Source organism: Abramis brama (genome assembly GCF_963993115.1).
Source record: "Abramis brama genome assembly, chromosome: 24".
Lineage (NCBI taxonomy): Eukaryota > Metazoa > Chordata > Actinopteri > Cypriniformes > Leuciscidae > Abramis > Abramis brama.
The window spans coordinates 19,468,815-19,493,078 of record NC_139986.1 but is presented as its reverse complement, the minus strand read 5'-3'; the positions used below and the strand labels follow the sequence as shown (position 1 = coordinate 19,493,078).

Sequence of the window (24,264 nt, the reverse complement as noted above, 5' to 3'; positions counted from 1 at the left end):
TGGACGTTATTGAGTGCACTCATTCAATCCCACATTGCACTGTACTAACGTGTAGGGCTGTAGTCAAGACCACCTTTGTCGAGTCCAAGTCAAGACCGAGTCCAAAGAGGTTCGAGTCCGAGTCAAGACCGAGTCCAGGACAGGAAAAAAAAAGTCTGCTAAAAAATATAGCCTATAGAAATTAAATCATTATGTAATAATGAAATAATGAATAATTTTAATTTTATTTAAAATAATTGACTAATTCAAAGAACAACAAAAAATTAATAATAATTATATAGCCTAGGCCTAACACATTCGTTTCGACTGTCTGATCAGCCTTACATTCTGTTCCTGTCAATCATACACGCGATGTCAACCAATTAAACTGCATGAGGGAAGACCGAGACAACTCACAGACACACACACACACAAAAGAGATGCGGATAAACCGCGGATCGGTGACGAAAAATAATATTTTAATTAAATTCGGGTGGGTGGCGGCTGAAGCAATCAAATGAAAAAAGTTTGCCACTAAGCAAACCTGCAAGTTATGAGCTGGGTTATTTTGTTTCGATATTAGCTATATTTTAAAACAGCCAGTCATTGCGCCTACCACTCATGGAATAGGCAAAGAAAGAAAGGTAAGAAAAAAAGTCGGAAAACTTTGCCCATTAATTAGATGTGCAAGGCAAGCAGGCTAGTTTTCGGGGTGTTATGGACAATTAAAAATATGAATATTCACGTTGCACTAGCGGTGGACTTTCAGCGAGTTTATTTAAACATTTATTTTTTAAAGAGCCTTTTTAGAGTCAAAAGAGCCAGCTCTTTCAGTGAGCTGAGTGAAACGAGTCGGCTCACGAAAAAGAGCCGAAATACTTATTAGGTGGCCAGTGTTTCACTTTCCCTCCAATAATATATTGTTTTAATATCGCGGCGACGTATGTGTGATTACTGGGAACATAATAAAGAAACCTGGACTCGGTCGAGACCAAAAGCCATATTTGGCAAGACCAGTGGCCGAGACCGAGGCAAGTCCGAGTCCAAATACCAGCGAGTCCGAGACAAGTCCGAGACCATAGAAAAGCGATCTCGAGTCCGGACTCGAGTACTACAGCCCGTAACGTGTGTAACGTTACAACCGATGTACGCTCAACGGCTGTCCGAATTCGCTCACTCGTTTTAATTCACTCCAAGTGAACAGTATTAGTGGACTAACGTAGGGAATAGTGAATGAGTCTTATGGTCCGATTTTGGATTCGTGCGGATGTTGCTTGGTAAACTTCCCGGGCGTCGAGGCGGTCGAGGCACGTAGACTGGCACCCGCTCACCCGCTTATCAACGTCTGCTTTACAGCCAATCAGATAGGTCTACTGGGTTAATGTCGTGCAACGTCATGAATATTCATAATTCAGTCGTTACCGTAGTACTGCAAAATAGAGGCGGCGCAAAGGCGGAGCCGATCCGCCGAGGTTGGTGGGACACGGGTGGACGGACGGACAACATCCCTCCCTTTCCCGTCTTTTGTAGTCAAGGAAGAAGAAAGATGGCGCCTACACATGTACTGAGATGCTGCCAGAGGGGTTTGGCGTGGATACCGGTGATATTTATTGCCTTAGTTGTGTGCTGGTCGTATTATGCATACGTGGTGGAGCTGTGTATATGTAAGTGCGCTTTATTTTTCACACTAGACGGGCACACGCCTACCGGAAGTCACTGAACTGAAAACCTCAATGAATGATTTGTTTACATAAACTGGCGTAACGTTATTTCAAACTGAAACAAAACAACAAGACATGGTTTCAATGTGGTTTTGGGGCATATATTGTGCGGTTTAGCATCCGGTAGTGTTTGTGGACACTAAGATGATCTTATTTCTTTAATTTACAGTTCATTTTAATGTAAATATTTATGTTAAATAGTCAAACAGCAATAGTATCGATTATTTCCCCCCAGTGTTACAGTAGGAAACCCATAAATATTTCTTCACGCGTCCCTGTTTATTCAGTGTCCAGAGCAGACATCAGACACCAGATTGTTGAGTTTCTTACTGAAATAATAGCACAAAATTTATTTTCAATATGGACAAGCTGCTTATTATAAGTTTATAAGCAGACATGTTCAAAAGTCCCTGACGTAGAGTCAAGCCTCAAGTCTTCTCACATGTCCAAGTGAAGTATGTCGCAAATCCATATCTTCAAGAAGCAGAAGTCCGATTGATAAGGCAGATGTGCTATGACATGAGTCACAGTTATGCTAAACAGTTTCTTTCTCTCTTTTTATTTTCTCTGCAGTAACTATTCCCAGCACGGGCGAAAAAAGTGAGTAAAACCTTTATTTGAGGAATAATGTACAATCATGATGTTTAATCACAAGGTGTCTAAGACCTGTATATAATTCTGTTTCTTGTGCGGTAAATTATCAAAGATAAATAAATGTACATTTATACATTTGGCAGATGCTTTTATCCAAGGTGATTTGCACTGCATAGATTATATCAGTTGTTGCAAAATAAATTAATATATTTGATGTAAATAAATAAATGTACATTAAATATTAATTTGAGTTGAAATTATTTTACTATATAAATTAGTCGTTGGTCTTAACTAATCAGAATCAATTATTCCAAAGAGCCTAGTAAAAAATATTCTTAAATTCACACACCAAATAACTATTCTGTGTTTTTACGAGTTACAGATATTTGTATGTATGTTTATAAAAGTACAAAGCCACTTTGGCACAGTTGTCAGGCAATTACGGCTTCATTCGGTCCGTGCTTGTGCGGACTTGTGCGGGCCCTTCAGCACAGTCAGACTGCATTAGTAATCACAAACGCCTTTAAAGTGACTGATTTATACTCTGGCTGTTTCTGGCAGGCTTCTCTGCAGGCTCATGCAGTCTTGTTGTTAATAACTGTATACTGTTTGTTCCTTTCAGTCATCTACCTGGTTGTGTTTCACCTGTCATTCATCATGTTTGTGTGGTCGTACTGGAAAACCATCTTTACAAGACCAGCAAACCCTTCCAAAGAGGTACAGCAAGTATAAAACAAACAGTTGTGTATTTGTTTTGGACAGTTTCTATGGAGAGTGCTTTTTATGTATCATTTTACACACTGCTGTTGTTCAAAATGGAATATGCTGCTGATATATCACACAATGAGCTGTTTGTATTGTATTGTGTCTTAGTTCTGTCTACCTAAATCTGAGAAGGAACAGTATGAGAAGGAACAGCGTCCAGAAACTCAGCAGGAGATCCTGAAGAGAGTGGCCACTAGCCTGCCCCTCTACACCCGCACCGGGGCAGGAGGTTAGAGACTGACTTTACACCCTCAAACACAGAGAATATTTAATCAAATATGACCCACTAGCTTCTACCTCAAGGGCATGAGTACTAGATTTTGTCAAACACAGACATAGCCTCTTAGTCTTTTCTTTTCTTTCTTTTTTTGAGTGAGACATGTTTTACATTTTAAATTATGTACTTTAATTATGTAATTGTCAACTGTGATTAACTTTAAACTATCTGCACAAACAGCCTGTTTAAGGCCCTGTTTACACGAGAACGCTCGCGGGTGAAAACGTAAAAATATTTTATCAGATGTGCCTTTCGTTTAGACGGCGACGGCGTTTTTGGGGCTTAAAAACGCAAAAAAGTGAAACCACCCTCCAGAGTGGAAATCTTAAAAACGCTCCACCGTCGCGTTTCAGTCTAAACGGTAAAAACGCAAAAGTCTGCTAGACAGTGAAGGCACCGATCAGTGCTTCACATTGCGACCTAGCCGCCTGGAGTGCATACTACATTGAATTTCACACACTTTTGCGTCACAGTATGCACGCAGATTTCCACCCCATAACGCTGGTCTAAACGCAGAATAAAATGTGATCACTTTTGCGTTTTCTCTTCAGATCGTTTCCGTGTAAACGTAGCCTAAGTTTAGTTTAGCTGGCAATCAGTTTTATAGGCATCCAAGATTACCACCCTAGTTAAGTGTAAATAATCAGTATTTATACATCGATTCATTAATTATGGAACTCTTTAAAGTTTTACCAGGATTTTTATTTTATTTTATTTTTTTGAATTTCTGTCAAATTTCAAATTAAATTGTCTTGTATAGACTTTATTGTAAACTTAAAAAAAAGAAGTTGTCTTTCTGTCTGTCTTTCTGTCCCTCTGTCTATCTGTCCATTCTCATAACTGATTATGCTCACAGTTAATTTCTGTAGAAATACAATAAGAAACTGAAAAAAATACCACAAAACCCAAAAATTCCACAATTATTATAATTTTTAATGTAATTTCAATATTATATAATTTTTTATTGTTTTAATTTTTTTTATTTCAGTACTGTACAGCCACAATAGATTGTTATGAGAAGTTCTTCAGCATGAATCAGCAGTGTGTGAAGCTTCAAGATTTTCTGCCATTTCTTTCTTTTTCTGATGTCAGTACTGATAAAGTGCCTATCCTCTAATTTCTCACATTTTATCATAATTTGAGGGTTGTTTGTTGCTTGTTTGCTCGCTCAAAGCGACTTTAAGACCATCTCTGGGTCACTCCGCCGCAGATCTAAAATCTTTTATTATTATCTATTTATTTTTATTTGTATTACCGGTATAATCTATTCATTATTATTTTATTACCTATTTATTATTATTTATTCATTACCTATTTATTATTATTAATTAATTTTTACCTTTTGTTATTTTGCCATAAAAAACAGAAACTGGCATGATTTTTTTTTCCCCCTCTTCTTGTAGCTATCCGGTACTGTGACCGCTGCCAGGTCATCAAGCCAGACAGATGTCATCATTGTTCTGCGTGTGACATGTAAGTTACTGTAGAGCCTCATGGTCAGTTCTGAAGGCATTTAGTTTAATTAGTTTCAATTTGTGTCATTTAAGCGACTTCTATCTTCTAAACGCTTGTTCTTGTTTCTGACAGGTGTGTACTAAAGATGGATCATCACTGTCCTTGGTGAGTGAGATACAAGTTGTTGACACTAAAATTTTAAATAGTAGGTAACATCTCTCTTTCCCTCCATTATCCACAGGGTAAATAACTGTGTGGGTTTCTCCAACTACAAGTTCTTCATCCTGTTCCTGACCTACTCGCTTGTTTACTGCTTATTCATCGCAGCCTCTGTCCTCCAATACTTCATAAAGTTCTGGACAGTGAGTAGATCCCTCACCTTTCATCATACTCATTCGTGAACCTTTCTTCCTTGTACGTAAAAGTTTTGATTGTCATATTGTGTCATATGTGGGTCATCATGTGTTACACGTGTGGATAGATGTGTGATCTCGGCGGTTTCCTCCATGTGCTAGTCATGCATCAGTTTATTTCCCATCTACTAACCTTGTCCACTCTGTCACCTTCATTCTACTGTTGTTCTGTCATTTCCATTTCATCTGCTTGTTTTACTTGCACTACTCAGGTTAAAATCAGTAAAAAAAAATTACAAGAAATTAATACTTATATTTAGCAAATCTGTTAAATTGATCAAAAGTGACATTGAAGACATTTAAAATGTTACAAAAGATATATATTTCAAATAAATGCTGTTCTTTTGAACTATCTGTTCATCAAAATCCTAAAAAAATAAAAAGTATCACTGTTTCCACAGAAATATTAAGCAACACAGCTGTTTTCAACATTGATAATTAAGAAATGTTTCTTTAGCAGCAAATCAGCCTATTAGAATGATTTTTTGAAGGATCATGTGACACTGAAAAGAGTAATGATGCTGAAAATTCAGCTTTGCCATCACAGGAATAAATAACAATAATAATAATTATATTTATACAGAAATAATAATATTTATTCTTTTATGAATATAAAAAAAATCCTACTAATGTCAAACTTAGTAGTGTATGTTTCGACAAGCACTTGTTTGCTGCTTTAAGCCCTTCTTCTCGTCAGCTTTTGCTCTCCTGCTGTGTTCTTCCTGTGTCTAACAGTCTGTCTCTGTTTGCAATAAGCTTTGCCGGAGGAAATCGGCAGAGAATTGTCCAAAGGTAATCCCTCACAGTGTTTAGTAAATGTGTCATTGAGTTACGTTGACTGTTTTTTGTCGTTTTATCCCTGTGACCCTAACGTACCCGTCAGGTTGTGTCGGAGTGACATGTTGCCCGTGTCGGAGTGACATGTTGCCCATGTCTTGCTCATTGTTGATCTCTGTCTCACAGCTCTCCTTTCTCTCTCCCCCCTCTCTCAGAATGACCTGCCAGAGTCTCACGCCAAATTCCATGTCTTATTTCTCTTTTTTGTGGCGGCCATGTTCTGCATCAGCATTCTTTCACTCTTCACTTACCACTTGTGGCTTGTGGGAAAAAACAGGTCCACCATAGGTAACACACCTGACCATACTCACTTCTCTGTATCTTTGTCTACATGTACTGTGTAGATAGATTCACGTTTCTAACAAAGCTGTCGTGCATGTAGACAATTTGCTCACTGTAGTTACCATAGCAACAACAGTAGGCCTGCTGTGCACAAGCAAAACCTTGTTCAGATTTATTTCGGTAAACTTCAAATTTCCATGTGTTGACCAAATCAATCAAGAAGTCTTTGAAGCAATTTCCTGCTTGTTTTCCCATCAGCCCCTGTAATTTACAGCATAAATCCACTCAGTCAGCTTCAGTCACAAGAGCTCAGTGATTTCATGTTGTGGTTTTTCATGCATTTACTTGCGTTCAAAAGTTTGGAATCGGTAAGATTTTTTGAAAGAAGTGTCATGTTCACCAAGGCTGCATTTATTTGATAAAAAATACAGTAAGAACCGTAATATTGTGAAATATTATTACAATTTAATAGAACTGTTTTCTATTTTTATATATTTTAAAATGTAATTTATTCCTGTGATGCAAAGCTGAATTTTCAGCATCATTACTCCAGTCTTCAGTGTCACATGATCTAATATGAGGATTTGGTTCTCATTATCTTATTATTATCAGTGTTGAAAACAGTTGTGCTGCCTTTTTTGGTGAAAACTGTGATACGTTTTATTCAGGATTCTTTGATGAATAGAAAGTTCAAAAGAAAAGCCTTTATTTGAAATAAAAATCTTATGTAACATTTTACCATCACATTTGTTGCATCCTTGCTAAATAAAAGTAGTAATTTCTTTACTGACCCCAAACTTTTGAACGGCATTTTAAACCTTTTTTGGATTGTTCTTTATGTTCAGAAGCGTTCAGAGCCCCGGTCTTCAGAAACGGCCCTGATAAAAGTGGATTTTCCCTGGGCTTCAGCAAGAACATTGCTCAGGTGTTTGGGGACCAGAAGAAGTACTGGCTACTTCCTGTCTTTACCAGGTGAATTTGAATATTAATGTGTTTTTTTTAGTGCTGCTTGCTAAGGCAATATTTTGGCTCATACATACGGTTCATGGTTTTGAAAAGCACCCTAAGTATTACATTTTGGTGCTTTCTGTTTTTATTTTCCACTTGGGTACTACAGTACAGTGCTACGGCATAGCAACACACTACTAACCACTCTGAATACCTTAGTAACCACATAGCAATGCCCTGGTAACCACTTACAACACCTTAGCGTCATACATTACCATTGAAAAGTCTTGGGTTAGTAAGAATTGTTTGTTGTTGTGACACTGAAGACTGGAGTAATGATGCTGAAAATAAATGACATTCAAATAGAACATTTTTATTTTAAATTGCCATAATATTTCACAATATTACTGTTTTTACTGTATTTTTGATCAAATAAATGCAGCATTGGTGAGCATAAGACTTCTTTCAAAAACCTTCTTACCAAAGTGTCCTTAAAATCTAGTTCAATAATTGTAATATTTGACTTGTTTTTCTTCTGTTATAGTCAAGGAGACGGCCTTTCTTTTCCTACACGGCTGGTCACTGTTGATCCAGAGCAGCCCATTGAATGTCCCCAGCCTGGCGGGTTGGATAAAGGGTAAGGTGACGTTTCCTCTCTCACCATTGAGTGGCAGTGTTTGTGGAAAACCAACCAAAAAGAGATGAATACAATAGCGGTAACTCTCAGTGTGGTTCATTCCCACAGTGCTGTAGAAGGACCTGCTGAGCAAACCAGCCCTCTCAGTGAATCCCAAAACCGTCTGTTAGGCAATGATTACCACAGTGAAGAAGATCACAAAGAGATAGATTTCTTAAAGTCTGGTACGTTTCATTTTTTTTACTCCATTCTAGCAGGCCTAAAATGGAAAAATTGTTGAGAATATCCTTCATCTTGCCTTTCAGATGAAAGTGAGGCCATCACGATCTCTATTGAGAGCGAGTCATAGCTAGGTAAGGTTATTTCACACTAAGCATTGCTATGTAATATATGCAATATATGCTACACTACATTTTAAAAGTTTAGTGTCAAGGCCCATTTAAACAAAGATGATATAACTATAATGATAAAAATATAGTTATAAAAATGATTTTAAAATATAAAAGAATAGCAGAGTTCACACCACAACTATAACTATAACAGCACCGAGAAATGTCGTCGTTGGAATCACTTTCAGAACTAATTTTTTTTTTTTTGATGAATGATAAAAACAACCAATTAGAATCCGCCCTATTTTAAGAGCTTGGACATTTAAAAGCGGCAGATGACAAAACTGAATAAACAGAGCAATATCATGCATAGGTGTGGATGCTTATATAGATATCTTTATAGTTATCATTCTTTGTGCAAACGGGCCTTTAGTAAAAAAAAATTTTTTTAAAGAAATATATACTTTTATTCAACATGTATGCATCAAATTGATCAAAAATAAAAGTAAAGATCTATAATTGTACGTTATTTCTGTTTCAAATAAACACTGTTCTTTTCAACCCTCTATTCATCAGAGAATCCTGAACAAAAATGTATCACAGTTTACACAACAATTGATAATAATAAGAAATGTTACTTGATTTCTGAAGGATGTGACACTGAAGACTGAAGTAATGATACTTTGCCTTCACAGGAATAAATTACATTTTAAAATATATTACAGTAGAAACCGATTGTAATTATATTTCACAATTTTAAATTTTTTACTGTATTTTTGATCCAATAAATGTAGCCTTGTTGAGCATAACTGATGTCATTTCCTTCCCTAGGACTGAAGCTGGTGAGGGGTGAGTCCTCAGCGGTTTCGTGCCTTTGACTCCCAGTACTGTTGAGGAGAATCACAGCCATCAAAGCTGATGCCTTAAACAGCGCTTTTTCTCTGAAAGCTCCTAAACACTTTCCATTTCCCATCGCTTACGGAGCATCCCAAATCTGTGCTGTACATCATGTCTATAAAATGACTCCCAGCCCCCCGTTCAACTATAGTAGCTGCACTCTTTTAACAAAGATTTGCACGCATGTCTTTTTCGCATCCATCGTTTTTTGCACAGTAAACCGTTTTGTTGCTCAGGCCTGCAAAGACCCCACAAGACATGAATTGATACAGGCGAGACAGATTTTTGAAACGGTTCCCCAAGTGTTTACCAGGAAATGCACCACATCTGGTACTTTACACCACAACTGCTGTTTACGTGAAGGGAAGGTGAAAAACAAAAAAGTTCTGGATCCGTACCAAGTGAACGGTCTGACTGAGCTCATCTGGAATCCCTTCAGAGTTAATGGACACGATGGCTAATTCGCACTTTTAAATTCATTATTAAAGAGTTTTTTTGTTTTTGGAATATACTTTTTTTAAACTTCATTGACATTCGTCTAAGATATAAACGCACACGTGTTCACAAAGTGCGACAGAGTGTGACCAGGCAAAGGACGCCTGCAAAAGACCCTTTTTGTGTATTCTTAAGCTGCTCCAATTGTATATGCTGACCATTTTCTTTTGCCAGTCTTGAGATGATTCTGGTGTGAAATGTTGTGCACACGTCGGCCACTTTACGTATGCCAAATAAAGGGCTTATTACCAGAGCTCTGAACTCTACAGGAGTGTTTACAAAATGTCAGTAATACCTCTCTGCTCTTGCAGTGTAGCCAGTGTCACTTTGGAAACCAAATGAAAATCTTTGTAGGTTCCTCCTGCAGTATCAGAACTGGCCAGCAGGCGGCATTTACACTGTAAATATTACAGTGAAGATATTGTAAAGATATTGTATTGAGCGGTCAGTGGTCTTTGGTATTGTATCACCAGATTTTTGTTCTCAATCCTCGATTAAAGGGTTAGTTCACCCAAAAAAGAAAATAGTTATTAATTACTCACCCTCATGTCGTTTCAAACCTGTAAGACCTTTGTTGATCTTCGGAACACAAATTAAGAAATTTTTGATGAAATCCGAAAGCTTTATGACCCCCCTATTGACAGCAACATCATAAACACTTTCAAGGCCCAGAAAGGTAGCAAAGACATCGTTAAAATAGTCCATGTGACTACAGTGGTACAAGTGTTCTGATGGAAGCGCTGCACTGTTTACAACGTGCACAGTGTCAGAATGACACGGAAGGGAAGAAATTGTTGAATAAAGTGGTTCTTTTTGTGTTTTTTTGCGCACAAAAAGTATTCTCATCGCTTCATAACATTAAGGTTGAACCAATGCAGTCACATAGACTATTTTAACAATGTCTTTACTACCTTTCTGGGTCTTTAAAGTGGTTATGATGTTGCTGTCTATAGGGGGTCAGAAAGCTATCAGATTTCATCAAAAATATCTTAATTTGTGTTCCGAAGATCAACAAAGGAAATACCCACGACACGAGGGTGAGTAATTAATGACAGAAATTTCATTTTTGTGTGAACTAACCCTTTAAATGATGTTTTTACCTTTTTTCCTTATACCTTATATTTTATACATAAGCTTTGTGAATAGCTCTTCTTCAGATTCAAAATGCAAATTTTTTTAGCCATTTTTGCAAAGCGTTAAAAGTGAATCGTTCTTTTACTCTATTTATATTTGTCGCAAGTTAGCATTTGTTAACTTTGGTCCAGCGTGGAATAATAATTGTGCCCGTCGGCTGTGACTGTAGCGTGAGCTAACGTGGAACTGATGTGTGGAAATCCAGATGTGTCTTATGTATCGCAGTATTGCTTCATTTGTGTTCTGACGTATCTAAAGAAATGACAAATCATGCCATTCATGCGTACACGCATTAGAGTGCCGCTGTTCTGGAGTGTTTGTTGTTAATGAGGTTGAAGCAAGTAAATAAACCAGTAAAAAGAGATTTTCTATGCCCACAGCATTTATGGAACGATTTACTGTCTCAAATCTGGAATGGCTTCTAAGTATTACCAGATGAAGGGTTTCTTTGACTGTTTATCTGCTGAGAAAATCTAAGTTTGTCATCACTTTTACCATCAGTGACCACACATTGAAGATTGCTATTGGTTATGAAGTAATGTTTTATGTGAAATAAATGGTGTAGCTGTTTTGTGATCTTAAGGAATGCATATAGTGGTACAGAATGGGTTTAGAGATTGTTTTTGTCTTTTAAACGGCTTTCTTATAGGTATGAATTACACAGCCTTGATGAAATTAAAAAAGATGTTTTTTATGGTGTATCTCAGTTCTGTTTCAAAGCATGGCACCAAAACCATTTTTTTTTTTTTTACAGAAAAAAAGTGTTGTCTTTCATTACATTTTATACTTTATTAATAAGTTAAAAGTAAACATGAAGCCATATTGAAATTAATATAGAATATTTGTTGGTGTCTTTGTACCATTTTCTTTATTTCTGTTACAATCAAATAAAAAACTGAAGCATGGTGCTTCAATGCATGGCAAACACAGCTACATATTTGATCTACTGATGTGAAAGTCTGGATTACATGTTTTAAAATGCATATGGTGCAGATAATGTAAAAAGAAATACATATTTTTTAATTTTGTGAATAAAGTACATACTTATATGTAACAAGTAACAATAAATGTCAATTTTTAAAAAAAAAACAAAACTGGTTGTGTTTCTGCAGCATTTATACTCTACAGGTTTGACTTGAGTTCTGTAGAAAAATGCCATTAATCTGATAGATAAAACGATGGAAGTTTATGAGATGTCCTCATTAATAATCAAATGTGTGTGTGTGTGTGTGTGTGTTGGTTTCAAGGGCTGTTCTCTACCCTGAACTCTGTCCAGCTCATTAGCACTGAGGCCATTCAACTCTTGCAAATCAAGCTAAACATACTATTCTCACACTAGAGTTTAACCATCTTTGTAAAAACGTGTATGCATTGTCAGTCTTATGTGAACTTTGGTCTGTCTGATCTTGTAACCCTCCCAGTTACTGTTTATGCTTGTATAACAAACGTTCTCAAGTCTCAGCTTGGTTTCGCTTGCATAGTGGGAGACTAGAGATCTATCTATCTGTCTGTCTATCTATTCTCAGAAATGATTTTGCACCGTATTTTTACTTAGTAACGTTAGTTCCTCAGCAGTGTGTAAAAAGCTCTCGGTTTTTCTGTCATTTGTTTCCTTTTTCTGATGTCAGTAATGAGTGACTAACTTTAACACTATTGTACTAGGCTATAGCATACTCTAGTCTTTTTTTTAAAGTGAATTAAGTGCCTATCCGCTACATTTCCCGCATATTTTGTTCACTCACTTCATCTCCGATTCACTTCGCATAATATGATAAAATCCCACAGTCAGAAGCCCACTCGTGTGCTTGTGTGACACTATTGCGCAGGCGCAGTGTAGTCGGATGAAAGAGTCGTTTTTTCATTGGTCAGTGATCCATCACTATTTACCCCGTGTATGGGCGGCCCCTTAACAAGTGCTGGGATTCCTCTACACACAGCTACACAACTCGCCTGCTTTCTCCTCAGTTTATTGGTTTCACGCATGCTGAAACCAACAGGTATTTCGGGCAGTGGGGTTTGCACGGATTACAGTTTGCCCTGGCTCTTATAAACAAACGGTGACTGAAGATGGAAAATTCAAATTTCACACTTTTTGATCCGAGATGCAGACAAGATGCTCCGTTCTCTATCGATGTTATTATGCGTAAGTATTTAATGTGTTGCTTTTCCTTAAAGTTGCTCCCTGATGTTTATTTCCGTAACACTGAATGTGTTTTAGGATAGCTGTCAAATATAAAGTTGCTTTCACTGGATATTTTTGTTGTTGATAGTGTAGTAGATACGTAAAGATATTAACTATTTGACGTAATTGCCGTATCCACCATTCTCAAAAATTGTAATTGATCAAAAAGACTAAATTTTAAGAAGACCCCATTATTATTATTAATATTATTAATAATATTATTTTTAATATATACAATTATATTTTTGTAACTCTATCTAATAACTATGGTAGGCTACGTTGGAAGTTCTAGTCTCCAAATTGGCATAAATTTCTGTGGTCATATTTTTATATCCTGAACCTGGAATATTTTTATATTTGAATATTGTGAGATAATCAACTCTGATGTGATAGTACAACAATGTAGCCTATAATCATCCATACGACTGGATCTGGAATATATTTTTTTATGTATTCATCAAAGTTAAGTTATTTTGTTCATTATTTAGGCTACAGTTACTTTTGAATTTGACATTTGATGGCTACACCCATAATTATTCAGATAAAAGTGTTGATTGATAAATGGATGGCATGCTGTATTTTTTTATATGGTTGTAAAAAAACTTATAAAGGAAAAAAAAACAATGCCCCTGAAAACCACAAGTTAATATCTTACGCTGCTTCCCACTCATTGTTGATAAGAAGTGATTATCCTGTGGTTCAATGCACCTGAACTTGAGTTCGTACACATGGCATGATAATGTTGAATGGCACTGATGTGGAGTTTTTCCTGGTGTCACCCTCAACTACAGTAAACTATACGTGTGTCAAACTTGCATTCTTGTTTTAATACTTCTTACCTTAAACTTGCAATCGAGGGAAGGTAACAGCAGTGATTGTAAATGTAAGGGTTGATTTGATCTCAGATGAACTGTGTAGATTCACAATTGTTAGGCAGATGTGCTCTTGTTAAAATGACTTGCAGGAAAGTGCATGGATGCTTTAGGAGATCAGTTGGACAATGCAAGTTAGGTAATGAAACATCACATCAGTGAACTGAATAAAAAATGATGAGACTCCTGGTTTGTGTAAAACTACACAGCAGAACAATGTGTAAAGCAAAAAGTATCATTAAAATGAGAAAAGAGTAATAAGTGATTCATCTAAGCTGGCTTCAGCGTAGGTTGGTATAAATTCCTGTGCCCCTGAGCACAACATTTGACTTTGCATGACGTGTGTGTGTGTGTGTGTGTGTGTGTGTGTGTTTGAGTGTGTTGAAATTCTCAAGAAAACCCTGACTAGATTTCTTCAGCGTACTTCATTTTGATTGAAAACACATGGATAGTTAGGAGTGATTTATAAGGTTTATAGTGTATATAGTATATAGTGGTTTTAAAAGAGTTTGGAAAGTTTTAAAATTGTTTACCTCTATAAGTCTTGAGTTGTCCTTTTACTCCATGCGACGTGCCTTTAACTGATTATTTTATTGCTTTAATTGGTCCAGATAGTTGAAATAGTCTTTAAAGACACCTAGTAAAGTAATCTTGTATCATTATATGTATATTTTTCCACTTTTAAACAATAAGCATAAAGTACTGCTATTTATTAGTGCTGTCAAATTGATTAATTGCGATTAATTGCATCAAACATAAAAGTTTGTTTATATATATATATATATATACACATATGTATATATATGCATATAAATGTATGTGTGTGTATGTGTGTGTGTGTATATGTAGCCTACGTATATATATATATATATATATATATATCTCACTCACACACACACACACATATTATATTATATATTTACAAACTTTTAATCACGATTAATCGATTTGACAGCACTACTATTTATATAATATTATAGTATGTATCAGTATTTTGAATTAGCACCCAAAAATTAAAATTTGGTCATCACTTACTCCCTCAAATTGTTCCAAACCTGTATGAGTTTATTTCTTCTGTTGAACACGAAATAAGATATTTTAAGGAGTATTACAGGTAGTAAGTAACCAGACAGACACTGACTTCCATAGTAGGACAAAATTACTATAGAAATCAATGGCAACCGTCAACTGTCTGGTTACCAAGTTTTCAACATTCTTTAAAAAATAACTTTTATTAGTTTTAGTAATTTTAGTACTACATCTACAACCAAACCTACAACCCTATTATACAAACCGTGTTTGTGCTTGTGTTTCTCAGAGTTGGATATCTTTGGCATAGTCCTCTTCTCTGTGCTGACTTTAATGGCCACAGTGTCTATGCTGGTTTTCCTTGAAGAATGCATCTACATCTATAAGAAAGTACCGCCAAATAAGAAAAGCATAATCATCTGGGTAACTGGAGCAGCACCAGTAAGTTCTATCAATCAATCAATCAATCAATCATTTGTCCTATCGGTTATGTCCCTCCCTGTCTTCTGGTGTGTTTTTTTTTTTTTTTTTTAAATCTTTCCTAATAACTCCTAATAAGAACTAACATGTCAAAAATGAGTCTTATCTGTAACCCACCCCGATGGAAACTGAGGCAATGGTACGGTTAGACATTTCTAGTGCATGACTGCCTGGATGAGGGATTATGAGTCTGCATGAGTGATTATGAGTCTCAAGTTCATCTTGGCTTCTGAGGCATTATGTTTATCTCTCTCTTTTTCAGATCATTGCTACCATGTCTTGTTTGGGCATGTGGGTTCCAAGGGCCACAATGTTCACTGATATGACATCAGCCACGTGAGTTCACCATTAGTGCTCTACATTTGTCCAGTGTAGTAACTGTAATTCTGTAAACCATTAGTAACTGTAATTCAGTTTTATTTTCACTTTTCAGGAAGTACTTACTGTCCCAGATATATAGTAGTGTACGGAACTTTGAATTGGATTTGTGGGTGTGTGCGAGTGAGACACACAACAGCAGCAAGTTATAACATTAACTTGTCTCTGACTCAATTGGCAGATACTTTGCCGTTGTGGTCTTCAAGTTCCTGATTCTCATGATTGAAGAGGTCGGAGGGGATGATGCTTTTCTCAGGCGCTGTGAGAAACAGTCATTTAAGATCAGCACAGGACCTTGCTGCTGCTGCTGCCCATGCCTGCCAAATGTCCCCATCACAAGGTAATCAAACCTTAAAGTGTGCTTGCCGTCAGACCCAAGAGGATTTTACCTGTGCAAAAATCACTACCACTATGCTTGCTGTTGGGGGTGGTTGCTAGGGTGTTGCTAGGGCATTTTAAGTGTTCTAGGAGTGCATTGCTGTGTTGTTGCAAGGGTGTTTTGGGTGATTGCTAGGTGATCGTTTATTGGGCCAAATCAAAATAGCCAATTCTGAAGTATCTATAGCCGCTTTCCGACCAAGTAGTTCTAGGAACTTAGTTCTAGGAACTGTCCACTTCTAGACAGTTCTAAGAACTACTCTCCCCCAAACTCGGTTTTGGTGTTTGCGTTCGCACTGGCCAAGTGGCCATAGGAACTGGTAGGAGTGGTAAGGGAGTGACGCAAGCACGGTGACTTTTATTTTGACGGCGCGACGGACCTTTATTTTGGCGGCGCTGAGAACGCCAGAGAAAACAATGCTCGCATTCTCTGTGTTTATTAGTTAGCGATCTGTCTAACAGTACTGTTTAATATCTTATTAGATAGAACTGTTATAGAAAGTAGACAGTATATGAAAAAAAGGTTATTAGCCTATGCCGTGTGGTTGATGTCCAGTGTTGCTAGCTGAGCAGAAATATATAATCATGTTTGGCTTGGTCCCCTCAAAGTTGCGTTGGATTTTCTCTTCAGCATAAAGGTTTAGAGACCCATCTATCACTATTTTCCATGTCTGTATAGTTAGTTTATGGAGTAAATATAGGCTATAATCTGTGTGTTTACATTCTAGCTGTTTTAAAAATGGCGGGTGCTGGTGCTCCGCGTGCGTTCGGTCATCAGCGTACACTAAACGTCACGGATAGTTCCTATAGTGCTGGTTTAGACCCTACTCTGAAGTAGGACCTAAATTAGTTCCTACAAATGGAGTTCCTAGAACTAAAATCGTTCCTAGTTCCTGCGGTGCGAACACGCCGACATCCGGGTACTTTAGCCAATAGTTCTAGGAACTGTGAAAAGGTTCCTCCGGTCGGAAAGCGGCTTATGACAGTGGTTCTTAACCTGGGGCCCAGGGCCCACTAGGGGGCCTCAATATGACTTAAAAGTATTTAACATAAGACAAATCTTAAAAACTCCATGGGTCTTTTTTCATAATGAATACATTTTTCTAGTTATGCCAGGCTCTAAAATATTTTATCATGTAGAAATTGATATAAAACTAATGGTTTTTAAAAAAGCTTTAGTAATTTTGTTGTGTTTTTATTATATAGTTTTTATTGGAAAAAAAATCAGTTTTACTTTATTTTAGTACATAGTTACTAAATGAAAATTAGAACACCTCTAATAATTTGGTAAATTCTTAGTAGCCTGTATAGAAATAAATGAATCCCTCATCTTAACTGAATTGCACATCTATCTTACTAACAGACATTGAAATTGGCATCTGAAATTTTGGCCAGTTTGCCATTAATTGCCCATATCTTCGACTGAATGTCAACAGGATGAGTGTACCTCTGGCCATTCAACTCTTCTACAAATATGAGGTCTTTATCATGCTTAGTGCATAACTTTAAATGGGCACCTCTGGGCCATTGCACTCTTTGCTATCTGGAAGAAAGGAGTAGTTTGTGGCTCCTGGAACCATTGGCTTTACACTATATCAGTGTTATGTAAGACTTCCATTATCAAACTCAGCGTAAACAGTTGAATGCAATATAATCCTACTTCATGAGATACCTGTGGGTGGGATCATGTGACCTGGAAAATATATATATATATATATATATATATATTTTTTTTTTTTTTTTTAAATTTTAACTGTGCCTTGATTTTACAGACGATCTCTGTTTATATTGAAACTGGGGTCCTACCAGTTTGCGCTCTTGAAGTTAGTCTTCACCATCCTCTCTATAGTCCTTTGGAGGAATGGCAACTTTAATTTATCTGATGTAAGTATAGACTGTACAAGTATTTTAATTGCTAATTTTATTTACGAACTTGAGAAAGACTTGCAGAGTGACTCTTTCTCTGGTCTTTAGGTTTCGGCAACTGGAGGAGCCATATGGATAAACTCATTTGTAGGCGTTCTCACCATTATTGCCCTTTGGCCTGTTGCAATCATGTTCATGCATGTGCGAGAGGCTTTACGCACCCTAAAAATTATCCCTAAATATGCCATGTATCAGGTTTGTGTGTGTTTTGTACTTATTCCTTATATTTTAGAACATCATTGATCTTCAGTATTGCTAGAATTAATTAGGGCTGGGTAAAAATATAGATTTATTGATTTTAATGAACCAATATCGACTCTTAAAGATGCAGTCCGTAACTTTGCTTTTGTGTTAAAAATGTATATAATAAGCAAGTGCATCATGAATAAATTTTTCAAGCCGTGTTTTTGTCTTATCCTGAATCACTACGGTACACCTATAATAAGTGTTTATATTCGGACTATGTTAGACTGGTTTGGGTCGCCACCTCTGAGTCGCCACCCAGAACCTGCGTGATGCATGACTCTTCATAGACATAAATAGAGAGAAGTAGCTCAGACTACAATGTTCTTCCACAAGACACATGCAGTTGTGTTTATTAACCAAAGACTATAGAATTACACAAGGCGCGTCACTCGTATTGTTTTGAATGGGGAAAAGTGCAACGCTCAATATGGCGGAATAAGTCCCGCCTTCTAAATAAATACTAATCGCCGATTGGTAAAGTCATCGCGTCACTGCAGCTGCCGTTAGAAGCTCTGGAGTCAGTCAGATGCGCGCTTCCACTGCGCATGCGCATTAGCTTGAAAATGTTCGTTTTCTGTCATGATTCGAGCGTTTAGAAACAAAATTTGTTGTCAGATTTCATTGGTGATTTCAAATATGAAATGTAATCGTAAGCTTGGCGACCAGTTTTGGAGAATTTGATGTTTCCCCATTCAAAAAGATTGGAGCTCCACAATCCGTGTATCATTCGTTCAGTCGTTTTTTATTTAATATTGAAAGTATAAAAATGAGAAAACAGTTCCTTTTTCGATTTTTCATTTTTTCCAAAAAAACGAAAAACAAGAATTCAGCTTGATTTTTCGTTTTTCGTTCTGAGGTAGAAAAAATAATAAACAGCTTGAATATTCGATTTCTACACATGGGCGGGATTGCAGATTCCCGTTGTGCAGATTCTTAAAGCGTTTATTGCAACTAGGCTACATTTCATCTTTTTTTCATCAAACAACCAGACTAATGAATGGTTCGACAGGGCTTTCTTCTGTGTAGATATAAATTCACCTACGCTTTGCATCAGCTGGGTATGCAGGGTAAATGACGGCTGTTAAGCCTACCATGGTCGCCTCACCCAGTAATTATTTTATTTTTTTAATAATAAATGAAGATATAAATCAATATAATTAGTTGTAAATTAAATATTTTTAACACTAATACACAAAGAAAAGAATAATGCATTGACTATATAATAGGCCTATTTTAACGTAAACGCATGAACTGTCATTCAGACTAACTATCTAACAACCAGAGAACAGAGAACAACAGAGATATTAAAATACATACTCTTCTGAGTTTTATGATGTAGGCCTTGTGTTTTATTAAAATTTATTAATTTATATCTCAAAGATGTGCGCTTGCGCGTAGCACACGGTCATGTTGAAAGGGAAACAAACGCATTTTATTATTAGCCTATTCAGAAATAGTGTAAAAGACCGTAAATAAAATACAACATTGACATTATAAACACTATTAATAACATATAGGCTATGTCTATGTGTATTTTACTTCCCCTTACTGTAGCCTATGTCAAATCCTTAAATGAATGGTATTCAGAAAACAGTAAGTATAAGACAGATAAGTAGCCCGTATAATAAAAATATAGTCTAACCTAATAACTTATAATAATAGCCTATTATGTCCTTTATTGAAACTGAAACTGTACGGACATTGGTTTTGCGCATCTCTCATTCGGTCCAAGGTTTCCATATTTGCAATGTAACATTTGGATACTAACTAGTAATGTAAAGAAGGCTTCGTACTTCAGTCGAGTCCCAATATACACGTATATTCTAAATCATCATCTTCACAGCAAGGGAAATGAGTTTGGAATAACAGCAAGTAGGACTGTGCAGCACAGCCTTTATATTGTACAAAAGACCAATTAAATTAAGCAGAATAATTTTTATATATTTGGTTGACTGTGTTTTATTTTAATAATGAATAGGCTGCGATGTCAAGTTAGCAATGCCAGAAGTGAACTGATAATAGCCTAGATGTTGTGTGAGCGAGCAAAGCGCCAGCGCCATCACTTGGATTTGTTGCTCAGCAGGGGAAATAACTTGATATTCTGTCGTTTAATACTCTGTCATCCGAAGCAGTAAAATTTATATTTTTACTTGTGTACATTCAAAATGACTACACATGACCTTTAAAAAATAAAGAAAACAACATGATGCGCTGCGTCTCAGACTCCTTGAACATCTTTCTGGCGCACACCAAAAATGAACCAAAACAGAGTGAATAGCCTTCTGACGCGCCTACTTTTGAAAGTCAACATTTAGATTATTTTAAGTAAAATGCATTATATAGTCACTTAGGAATAAAACACAGCGTGGTTCATGATAATAAAAAAAAATTAAAAAAAACGTGACTTTACAGTTCGGAAAATAGCAAACCCCTGGCACTTGAGAACTCTGGTCTACAAAGAAGAAAGCCCTGTCTAGTCTATTCCCCAGTACGGGTTGTGTCGAGCCATTCGTTAGTCTGGTTGATGGAAAAAATATGAAAAAGTTGCAATAAACGCGTTAAGAATCCGCACAACGGAGGACTCTGCAGTGCAGAACTGAGGAAGAACTGATGACGGGACAGTTTGATCTTCGGCTGACAAATCAGAGGAAAGGGGCGTTTCATTCCCACCCATGTGTAGAAATCGAATATCAAGCTGTTTATTAATTTTGCTACCTCAGAACGAAAAACGAAAACTAAAGCTGAATTCTTGTTTTTCGTTTTTTGGGAAAAAATGAAAAATCGAAAAAGGAACTGTTTTCTCATTTTTCTACTTTCAATATTAAATCAAAAAACGACTGAACGAATGATACACGGATTCTCCACTTGCATGCCCGAGAGGTGTTTCAAAGATGGCCGCCGAGTGAAATGACTTGTCTTAAAGGGACTTTTTTTTTATTAACCGCTAGAGCGCCGAAAGTTACAGACTGCAGCTTTAAATTGTAAAAATCGATGTTTTACTTTTAGTCTGTGCTGTTTTCAGTTAACGAATGAACAGAACATTGTAGCACGCCTGATATCCAATAAATCACAATAAGCTTTGTTACTTTTGATATGAAACAAAGTCTCAGATTTCAAATTCTGCCCATTTTATAACGAAATTATAACGAAACCGTTTTGGCGCTCTTTAATGTGGCGTGACAGACCGTTTTTTTTACGACAGCCACCATTTAAATAAATAAAAAAATTAATTGGAGTAGATACATAATCATGTAATTATAAAGTTAGTATTATAACTTTATTATAAAAACTTCCTTGCGTGTAATTTAAGTGTTTGTATAGTTAATATACCTTCAATATTAGTAATGTAGTACCTGATTCCCTGTATAGTTTACAACATTAGCTGATTTTTTGACATGATACACATGGTACATGATAGTGATGTGTCCAAATAAATCAAATCGAATCGTGAGATTTGTGTCAGTACCCAGCCCTAGAATAAATGTTGCCCATGATTCATCAATTATATCTGCCCGCAGTTGGTGTTGATTCTTAGCCAGCTGCAAACTGCCATCATTAACATACTGGCAATGAACGGGACTATTGCCTGCTCACCACCCTACACCTCCCAGACCCGTGGATACTGTGAGTACCGCCATGTTGCAGAACAAAACACAACAATCCTCTTAAATTATCATAGAGCACAAGACTTAAAGGGAGAGTTCACCCCAAAATTAAAATTGCAATAGAAACACAAAAAAAAATAAAAGTGTGTTTCTCTTAAACGTACAGTATGGGATTTTTTCTCCACTAGGGGTCGCTAACCTATTTACAATAACAAAGGCGTAGTTTGATGACGCAACATTTGCTAAGAATTATGGATCTTGTCGTCAAGTCGACCGATCTAATAATGTTTATGGATGACTGAATACATCGATGTTTTTATCATGACTATGATATGAAGCAGTTCGGGATTGCTAAGAGACAGCTATCAGCTCCAAACACGACGCGAGTCCCGCGGATATAAAAGGAATATGGACATTTCATTCTACCGAACTACACGCAGAATTACTACTCACAGGTCAGTTTATTAGACAAATTAAACTTGTGAGGTAACGCAGCGCTGTTTCACTTGGTCTAACATTACACTATCACACTAAACTGCATTTGAATGTGTTGAAATGTATGTGTTAGTCTGTCTGTATGAGACTAGCAGTAAACTAGATCAACATTAGAATAACATACAGATCATATTCTGACATTTTATCATTGTTGAACTATATAACATTGATTAGTTTTATGTAAATGTGCTCACCTGTTTAATAAAGTACATGTAGGAGCGGTCGAAGTCTCGGACGTGGAGCTCTCGTTTGTATACTGTCTATGGGAGCTCTCGGCATCTCGAAAACACCGCGCTGATATTGATTCTCGTTTTAGTTCTCCTTTTTTATCCAAAGTCTGCTTGCCATGGTCCATAATGTTTGAACGAAACAACAACAGCGTGCAGATAGACATTGCGAACTACAGTGGTCCACGTCTGTCGTCTTGGTTACTATCAGAGGGCTCTGGTTCATAGCTCTGGTTGCCATGGCAGTACGAGCGGAAACCAGGGACAACGCGGATATGACACCATTGACTGCGACAAAACGGAAATAAAGAAACGTGCCGTGTCGTCGAATTAAATTAAAATTTCTCCTGGTTTGAAAGTTGTTGGAAACAGTCGGGATAATGTAAGTACACAACTAAAAAAAATATATAACATAGATATAGTGATTTTTGCTATTTTTAAAGCAAAAAAGTTACATATTGTGCCTTTAATGAAAGTGGATGGGGACCCCCAGGGGTTATCAAGCTCCCAAAAACATCATAAAACTGTCATAAAAGTAATACAACCTGTGCACTTTATTTAAAGGATTTAAGTAGATTTTAAGTCATTATTCTGTGATAATCTTATTGACAGCCACAATCACCACATTCACTTTCTTATAGGCTATGGCATTTTACTGTAAATAACTCATTTTGTGTTCCACTGAAAAAAGAAAGTCAGATGTCATAAGTCTTTTTTTTTTTTTGGTTGGACTGTCCTTTTAATTTTTGCTTAATTTGTCTACACCTACTTAAAGAGACTGTCTGGTATTAATGGTTCTCAAAAATACCCTCAATTTCTTTTCACAGTGATGAGTCAGCAGCTGTTGATCGTGGAGATGTTCATCATCACGCTAGTGACTCGTGTTTTATATAGACGCCCGTATGACCCCATACCAGATGCGGACGATGTTGAGGAGACAAAGACTGTCCTAACCGCAAAGGATATTGCCTGAGAAGAACAGACTGTTGTGTGTGAATGAGATTGTGTTATATATTTGGGGCCGGTTTGTTGGGGGGAAAAAGTAATGTCAACAATGATGGTCATTAACTTTGTATTTTCTATATGAATGTACATGCTAGATCTAATAATTTGGTAGATAGGTTTTATATTGAGGTTACTAGGCAGCAGAATTTGACTGTAGAGTCAACCATGACTTTGAGGGCCCTGATATTGATGTTTACACTTTGTATTGGGTGCGTCAATCTGGAGATTTACATCAAGTTTCTGTTCTTATTTGGAATGCTTGGTCTGTTTATAGGACCACAAAGCATAATAAATCCGTGAGTCACGGTGCACATTCCTGATAAAGTGAGATAAAGTCATTTCTATGGCATAATGATATGCTGCATAAAAGACTTTTGGAATTGTATAAAGGTCAGGATTTGTTTATGTTGCTAAATTATATGTCGATATATTATTACCCTTGTAAAATCACTTCATATTGTTGAATACAGATTTTTGCAGTCACCATGTTATTTGTCTGTTGTTGTTATTTTTAAATAAAAACTATAAAAAGTTAGAAACAAAGCTGAAATAAAATATAAATATTAAATGAAAAACTTAAACTGAAATTATAAATTAAATATATATATCAAAAACACAACAAAATGACAAAAATATGAAAATGAAAGCTAATTCAAAATGTTAATAAATACTATAAGT

General features: G+C 36.5%; 2 protein-coding genes across 2 annotated transcripts; both read left to right on the top strand.

Annotated features, from left to right (window-relative positions):
- Positions 1-1,420: 1,420 nt before the first annotated feature.
- Positions 1,421-11,857, top strand: zdhhc20b (zDHHC palmitoyltransferase 20b). The gene is made up of 13 exons (XM_084102378.1): positions 1,421-1,643; positions 2,274-2,300; positions 2,917-3,011; positions 3,168-3,288; positions 4,740-4,809; positions 4,924-4,956; positions 5,033-5,153; positions 6,197-6,329; positions 7,169-7,295; positions 7,816-7,908; positions 8,017-8,132; positions 8,214-8,261; positions 9,069-11,857. The coding sequence occupies exons 1-12, from the start codon at positions 1,526-1,528 to the stop codon at positions 8,255-8,257; spliced, it is 1,098 nt and encodes a 365-aa protein (XP_083958504.1). The 5' UTR covers positions 1,421-1,525; the 3' UTR covers positions 8,258-8,261; positions 9,069-11,857.
- Positions 11,858-12,549: 692 nt separating this feature from the next.
- slc51a (solute carrier family 51 member A) lies at positions 12,550-24,072 on the top strand. Its single transcript, XM_084102252.1, has 8 exons — positions 12,550-12,906; positions 15,136-15,287; positions 15,589-15,662; positions 15,886-16,044; positions 17,855-17,966; positions 18,057-18,203; positions 21,773-21,878; positions 23,409-24,072. Exons 1-8 carry the CDS (start codon positions 12,831-12,833, stop codon positions 23,552-23,554), a joined length of 972 nt encoding a protein of 323 aa, XP_083958378.1. The 5' UTR covers positions 12,550-12,830; the 3' UTR covers positions 23,555-24,072.
- Positions 24,073-24,264: the final 192 nt, after the last annotated feature.

Excerpts from the sequence above, each read along its gene's own strand:
- zdhhc20b (XM_084102378.1), top strand. The coding sequence starts at position 1,526 with ATGGCGCCTACACATGTACTGAGATGCTGCCAGAGGGGTTTGGCGTGG. Across the intron at positions 3,289-4,739 it reads CACCCGCACCGGGGCAGGAG|CTATCCGGTACTGTGACCGC; the intron begins GTTAGAGACTGA and ends CTCTTCTTGTAG. Across the intron at positions 6,330-7,168 it reads AAAAAACAGGTCCACCATAG|AAGCGTTCAGAGCCCCGGTC; the intron begins GTAACACACCTG and ends CTTTATGTTCAG.
- slc51a (XM_084102252.1), top strand. The coding sequence starts at position 12,831 with ATGGAAAATTCAAATTTCACACTTTTTGATCCGAGATGCAGACAAGAT. Across the intron at positions 15,288-15,588 it reads GGGTAACTGGAGCAGCACCA|ATCATTGCTACCATGTCTTG; the intron begins GTAAGTTCTATC and ends TCTCTTTTTCAG. Across the intron at positions 15,663-15,885 it reads ACTGATATGACATCAGCCAC|ATACTTTGCCGTTGTGGTCT; the intron begins GTGAGTTCACCA and ends CTCAATTGGCAG.